The sequence below is a fragment of the Myotis davidii genome, unplaced genomic scaffold (genome assembly GCF_000327345.1).
Source record: "Myotis davidii unplaced genomic scaffold, ASM32734v1 scaffold497, whole genome shotgun sequence".
In the NCBI taxonomy this organism is placed as follows: Eukaryota; Metazoa; Chordata; class Mammalia; order Chiroptera; family Vespertilionidae; genus Myotis; species Myotis davidii.
Window position 1 is genome coordinate 1,958,396 of NW_006288434.1, and position 7,413 is coordinate 1,965,808.

A 7,413-nucleotide genomic window follows, 5' to 3' on the forward strand; every position below is an offset into this window, starting at 1 on the left:
CAAGGTCAGTCTCCACTTTATAGGTTTCATGAGTCTGCATTCTAAGTTGGCTGAGCACTTTGTCTAAATTCTCTTGTAGAAAGCTTAACATTTAGTATCTTACTGAATCCTCTCCAAGGCACTGAAGGATCTCTCCTATCCATTAGAGATAAAGAATAACACACTTTAGGAAATATACATTTATCTATGAAGTTTTTTTCCTAAACTATGTTGGAATTTTAAAAAAAAAAGTTAAAGCTTATGGGAAACAAAATAAATGAATACTAGGTACAGAGTAGGAATATCCATGAGCAAAATAAATAAATAAATACATAATCAAAAAATAAATCAATAAATCCCTTTATCTAATGTGGTTCAAGAAATAATATTACTTCCCATCATTAATGGCAATTAATGAAAATTATTACACTTACTTAACCTCATCAGAATTAATGTGAACTGTTGACCATTGGCATCCCATTTTTTTCCTATTTTTTTATTTCTATTAATAGGGTAAGGCAAAAGTAGGTTTACTTTTACTAAATTTACTTAAGTTAAATGAGCACTTTATTACTAGTCAAATCACTTCTATTTGAGGGTAACTTTTCGTAACTGCTCAATTGTAACAGTTAAAATGTGAACAGTCAAAGATAGAAACCTACCTGGTCTAAGATGTCCCACAGTATCAGCTAAACTTCCTTTTTTCACTTTGGTAATAAAAGCACAGAGCCGACCTGATTCAGTCATCTTTCCTCCTACAACCTGTTTAATAAAGAAAAGGAGTAGGAGATACTTCGTTCCAACGAACATGATTGAATATTCAAGTAAAAAATAATTAGACAATTTGAAACGTTAAAAAATATATATATGTTTTTATTGATTTTAGAGGGAGAGAGAGGAAAGGAGAGGAAGAGAGAGAAACATCAATATGAGAGAGAAACATGGATTGGTTGTCTCCTGCATGCATCCCAGCCTGGGATCAAACCCGCAACCTGGACATGTGCCCTTACCTGGAATCAGACCGGCAGCCCTTTGATGCACACTCAACCAGCTGAGCCACACAGGCCCGGGGGACAATTTGCAGCTTTTAAAACTATAATTTACTAGGCTTAAAGTATTTTTTAAGTAACATAGTGTTGTTACTAAGAACTGAGCACATATCCCAAGAGTAAGCTTTTTACATATTCCAAATATTTTAGCACTTAATCCATTATTTGTTGAAAATGTTGCATACCTTAAAAACAACAACTTGGAATTTCTTTATTACAGAATTCTTCACTTTTGTCACATCTAAAAATATGTTATTTCAGTGCTATGTAATTAACATATCCTGTTTCAGATTTCAAAAATCACAATAATATACATACTTGTTAGTTTTACTATAGTTATGATAGCCTGCCTAAATTTCATTAGTAACCTTTTAGGCACATTAATAATGTGCATGATGATGATATATTTTTCCTGAGAAAATTATTACACTTACTTAACCTCATCAGAATTAATGTGAACTGTTGACCATTGGCATCCCATTTTTTTCCTATTTTTTTATTTCTATTAATAGGGTAAGGCAAAAGTAGGTTTATAGTTGTTCGCATGGAAAAATACTACGATAAATAATAATACAAGAATAAACTGTGTTTCTTGTACTCGCAACTGTAAACTTACTTTTGCCCACTCCTGTACATATTTCAGAAAATATATATATATTACCAATAATGCTGTGGAGTCATAGATGTACCATCAAGAGTAGCCTCTTACAAAAGTAATGCTTTCTCATTTCTTGCAATTCAATCAATATATCAACTTTATAGCAAGCCAAGCAAACAATAGCAACTAATATCGTTGACTAAAATAGTATTTATGCTTTTCTAAAGTGAGTGAAAGATATCTGAATTAAAATACCACTAATTTGTCTTATTCCATGTATTTATTCCCAAACTGCAATGAATTAAACTCAAGTGCAGTACAGTTAATACTAATTGTTCCTATATTTGATTCTGAAAATTAAATATATAGATATTTTAGATTTACATCCCTATGTTAATTTTTTAAAAAATTTTATTTTTGAATTGACAAATTTTAATAGTAATAATATTATTGACTATATTATTGCTATCTAATAGCGTGTCAGACACTATACTAAATGTTTATATATTGCTATATTTAAACTTACTGTAAGAATTCAGTAAGCATTATTCTCTCCATTGTACAGATGAGGGGTCTGAGGCTAAGACCGTCAGGTACCCAGTCACTGCTGTAACCAGAAATCAAGCCAAGACTTCCTAACCGTCACACTACACTGTTTGACATGATATTGGGCAGATCTGGATCTAAATCCCACCTTCATCTCCATCTTGTGACCATGGGCAAGTTATGACAATTCTCTAAGCTTTTTTAATCCGTTGTGCCTGTTAAACAAAATGATAGATGTAAAGTGCTCAGATGAGTTGGCAGCCACCCAATAAATGTTAGTTGCACAATTCCACTTACACCCAAAGTTTTCTAATATTTCTCACTATGTTCTATAGGAAAACTTCTGTAGCAATGGCTTAACTCTAAAACATTTACTCTTTTTTTACTTCAGTTTTTAATTCACCATACAGATGTACAAAAAAACAAACAAAAACAGACAGAACTAGATCAACCAAAGGACTTTAATGCATGCATAATAAACCTAACCGATGGCCACAGACACCAGGGGGCTGAGGGCATGATTGGGGGTGAGGTGGGGGGGAAGGGATAAGGACACATATGTAATACCTTAATCAATAAAGAAAAAAAAACAATCATATTTGGTGTAATATAAATTAGTATTTATATGAAATCTCCTAACATAAGTATTTTTGAGCTTCCAGACTTCAAATAGTATTCTCTCTCAGATACAAACACATACACTCAATAGACACATATTTTGCTACACTAATACAAAAATTGTGTTCCCAAATAATACATGTATTACATTTCTCAAGTTTGCATATTTAGTCATTGACTAAAACTATCACTTAAATAGAATATAGCTCGGCCAGTGTGGCTCAGAGGTTGAGCCTCGACCTATGAACCAGGAGGTCATGGTTCATTCCCAGTCAGGGCACATGCCTGGATTGTGGGCTTAATCCCCAGTAGGGAGCATGCAGGAGACAGCCAATCAATGATTCTCATCATTGATGTTTCTCTCCCTCTCTCTCTCTCCCGTCCTCTCTGAAGTCAAGAAAAAATATATTAATAAATAAATAAATAAATAGAATATAAACACAGATATAGACATAAAGGACAAACTGTACAGGTAAAATAAGTTTTTGCACTGTATTTAGGATTCAAGTATATAACTCATTATAATTTCTAAAATTATACATATGAGTATTATTGTAGTATAATGGAAACTTCTTAAATAAAACTTGAAAAATAAGAAATGGATATTGAGGGCAAATATTTGTGAATTCTTGAAAATAGAAAGAAAATCCACTAACTTGGTATAGGTAGAAAGAGTTAGTGTATCTTTTGCTTCTCTGATAAATCTGTAAAGTAATATAGTCAAAATCTTACATATTTCATCACATACCTTCAAGCCAAGCATCGCTCCTGAATCTCGAGGCACACTTCCATCTTTCAGACGCTTATTTAATAAAATACGACCAATTAAGCGATCTCCATCTTTCGATGGCTGCCATGTCACGGGGTGCTGACATTGCATCAAAAGACAAAGAAAATTAATGTTCTTTTATGACAAGTGACCCTTTATTGTACAATCTCTTTAAATGCCAGGTTGCCATAGTACTATGATTACACAAACCAGTTTGCATTCAAAACACTGATCAAAAAATGTTTTTTTATGCCAATAACCTGAATTTTATTATCTTGTTTTTTCAAAGTCAAATTACTTCAAATCAAATTCTTACAGTCTTTTGACACAATCCTGAAGTTATATAGTTTTACAAAGTCGAAGAAATCTTGAAAGTATGTTCAAACCCTAATTTAATAACATATATGTTGAAGATTAATAAAATCAAGGTAGGAAAAAACCCTAAAATTCTATAAAAGTAAACTCATTTAAAAATGAAAATTTAATCTTCCAACACTTTTGGAAAACTGTGAGAGACCTTATTACAATAAAAGTTAAAAGGTCTAATTTTATAAAACACTAAAGTCAAACCTCTGATGAGGGGCTTTTCTTGAAATAGGTTTCTAGATTAAATTTACAAGAAACACACATGCCCCAAATAACTTCCCAACTGATTCCGGGAGAACTACGCCTGTTTCAAAGGTGGGCATAGATTACATTTCTCACTTTTTAGAGGTTCATTGATTCCTTCAGGTCTTTGATCTAGTTAGTAAGTTGATTTTTATTGGCTAATTCCATGGTACCCATTGTTAAATATAACCTTTAAAATATTAGTTTATCTCTTTCTCTGGGCAGAACCAATCCCTTTAGAAATCATGACACCATTCCATTCCATTATGAATTATATGTCAAATAACAAAGTCAATGATTTGTGTAATCACATTTCACAGTTATCTTAAAGTAACATGCAGATCTTCATGCAAAATTTAGCAGGCAAAAGACAGGTTCCAGTCAGTCACATCTATATGGTAACAAGATTTTAAAAGTCGCACTACGCTAAAAGCAAAAATAATAAATACCAAAGCAGATGGCAATGGTTCTGATACTAATTAATGCTACATTGAGATGCTATGACAATAAAACAAAAGAGCAAAATGACAGTGAAAGGGAAAAAAGAAAAACAACTTTTTCTGTGCAAATAGACCCAATTATCTCCCTTTTGCCTGGGATTCAAACTATTAACAATTTTTCATCCCAAGGAAAATGTATGCAAGCAATCAAATAAGCCAATCCAAGAAATTCTTTGTATTTGTAGTTTATAATAACATTACAAAAGTCTCTCATGCGACCATAGACAAAACATTCCTTTGTTCCTAATTTTTATTTCATTTACTTATTTTTTTTTATTTTTTTATTTTTTTGGTATGCCGTCAAACAACAAAAACAGCAAAGCAAGCAAGAAATTATTTTGATTTGTTTGTTTTGGTTTTGTTTTTCTTTTCTGCACCTTAAGAAATGCTACATTGACCCTTGAAATGCCCTGTTCTTTTATTATGTTCTGTTTGAATGAGTGACAGAGAGCAAACGAAGACCGAATGAGCAGGTTTCAAAGGCAGGCTCCACAAATCTCAGTACCTTCTCGCTATGGCTATGCTCCTCGTTAAGGGTTGTGCTACTACAGGTATCTACCCCAGAGTCCTTAATCTGAGGCTCGGACCATTCCAAATCCTCTTCCAAAGAGTGGCCACCAAAGCACATCATTTTCTTTTGTCTCTCAGACCTGGTGTTAGAGTCCGACAAAACTGCCTGCTCACTAGTTTTTCTTTTTCCCTTTTGACTGTCCCCTACAGGTGTGGGATCAAAAAAAAAAAAAGATACAAAAAAGAAAACATGCAAAAGTGTAAATTAAAAAAGGAAAAGTGAAATGATGACAGAGATTCAATAGTAAGGCCCCACTTGTCTCACCAAAGACATTGGGGATGCCTCACTGCTATGCCAAGACGTATGGTTGTAATCCATGTTGTAATCCATGTCTCCTGTGAGAGTCGGACAGACAAGAGAGTGTAGTAAAGGAGACGGCGAGAGAAAGGACAGACAAAGGCATCATCAACATTTTAAACTCTGTGATACTGTCCGCTTTCAAGGACTCTGTCTCTAATACTCACTACACATATCAAGAGAAAGCTAGGATTCCAAATGATTAAAACTTACAGAATGTAGAATATCAAGTTTATGATCCCTAGACAGATCCTACAGAACGCAAATCCTAAAAGAAGAGAAAAGGCTAATAATAAACAGAAATGAAAAAAAATACATATTCTGAAAAAGAAAAAGACTATCGGTTATGTCTGTTACTCATGCTATCTTTTTCATGCTGGTTTACAGACATGAATTATTCTCCAAAGAGTAAAGGACATTTTAGAAGTAGTGGTTTGCCAATAACCACTATAACCAAAAGCCAAGCAATTAAATGTTGTTCCTGGAGTGTAATACAATATTAGTTTTAATGCTGAAACCTCCTAAAAATATTTAGTGGATAAAATAAAAGGATTGCTTACACAAAAGAATAGTTGTGTATGAAAGTGACAAAAGAGATGCACTCAATTTCTATTAGTAAAAATAAAAGAAACCTTACTTTTATTATGAATTACTTATTATTGTGAAATAATTTTCAACTTTTTCAGAAATTACATTCTCATAAAATGAAAAATTGAAATAATTTGTCAGATAATTTGTGTAACTGACAACTAAGAATGAGTATCTACTTCCCATGCTTATATGCTCCTTCTTTGAAAAAGGATTTATGTTTAGACTATATGTGCACATATATCTTTCTAAACTCTATTTATACTTTCACTTATTTAAAAGTATTTACTAATCCCCTTCCATTTGCTATGTAGGATTTATGTTTAGACTATTCTGGAAAAGAAACGTTTTTAAAAACTATATTTATGGGGAAGGGTTTAAAAGTATTTACTAATCCCCTTCCATTTGCTATGCATTGCGCTAAGCTCTAGTGTATGGGGTTAAAAGATGAGACATACAACAGAGTGGAGATAAACACAATAAATAAATAAGTCCTCAGTGTCACATAGGAAATGACAAGACACCGAGAGAGTATAATAATATCTAATTTAAATTTAGGGGTCAGTGAACACCTCTAAAGAAGTGATGTTTAAAGATGAGAACTGAAATATGGGGCCTACAGGACACGTAAGGAGATAGGCAGGTGGAAAGCAGAGGAAAGAACATTCCAGGAATAGCATGGTCCTGTGAAAGAACTGCTAGGACACCTGTGTGTCGGAACCCAAAGGAATGAGGGCAAATATAATGCTCCAGGAGACTGGTGAGGCAGCACCAACCAGCTTAGCGGGGCCTTTTTATGCCACATGAAAGACTGAATTTCATTTCTTGAAGGACTTTAAGTAAAATGGTGATAGAAACTGATTTACATTTTTAAAAGATGAATCTAATAGAGATTGAATTGGATGACACCAAGAGTTAAAAGGCATTTGCAATAATCCATGGGACAGGTGATTAGGGCTTTAACAAAGGTGTTGGCAACAGATGTGATAAGAAAAGAGGAAACTGAGAGGCACTTTGGAGGTAGAATTAAGGTTTAAGAATATTACTTGGAAAATATTTGTAAGAATGAAGACTCATGCCTGGCTGGCATGGTTTAGTGGTTGAGTGTCGACCTATGAACCTGGAGGTCATGGTTTGATTCCCGGTCAGGGCATATGCCCGGGTTGCAGGCTCGATCCCCAGTGTGGGACATGCAAGAGGCAGCCAATCGATGATGCTCTCTCATCATTGAGGTTTCTATCTCTCCCTCCCTCTTCCTCTCTGAAATCAACAAAAAATAAAAAAGACTT

General features: G+C 33.6%; 1 protein-coding gene across 17 annotated transcripts in view; it reads right to left on the reverse strand.

The window, feature by feature from the left end:
* RIMS2 (regulating synaptic membrane exocytosis 2) overlaps positions 1 to 7,413 on the reverse strand; it is a 296,933-nt gene that overhangs the window by 198,015 nt on the left and 91,505 nt on the right. For 13 of the 17 annotated variants that reach the window (XM_015561714.1, XM_006760263.2, XM_015561716.1 and 10 more), the window contains 3 exons: positions 5,174 to 5,382; positions 3,539 to 3,658; positions 642 to 741 (listed from right to left, as the gene is read on the reverse strand). In XM_015561714.1, coding sequence (XP_015417200.1) covers positions 642 to 741; positions 3,539 to 3,658; positions 5,174 to 5,382 — 429 coding nt within the window. Of the gene's footprint in view, positions 1 to 641; positions 742 to 3,538; positions 3,659 to 5,173; positions 5,383 to 5,503; positions 5,575 to 7,413 lie in introns of all 17 variants that reach the window. The other 4 variants (XM_015561719.1, XM_015561717.1, XM_006760265.2 and 1 more) reach the window with 1 other exon arrangement.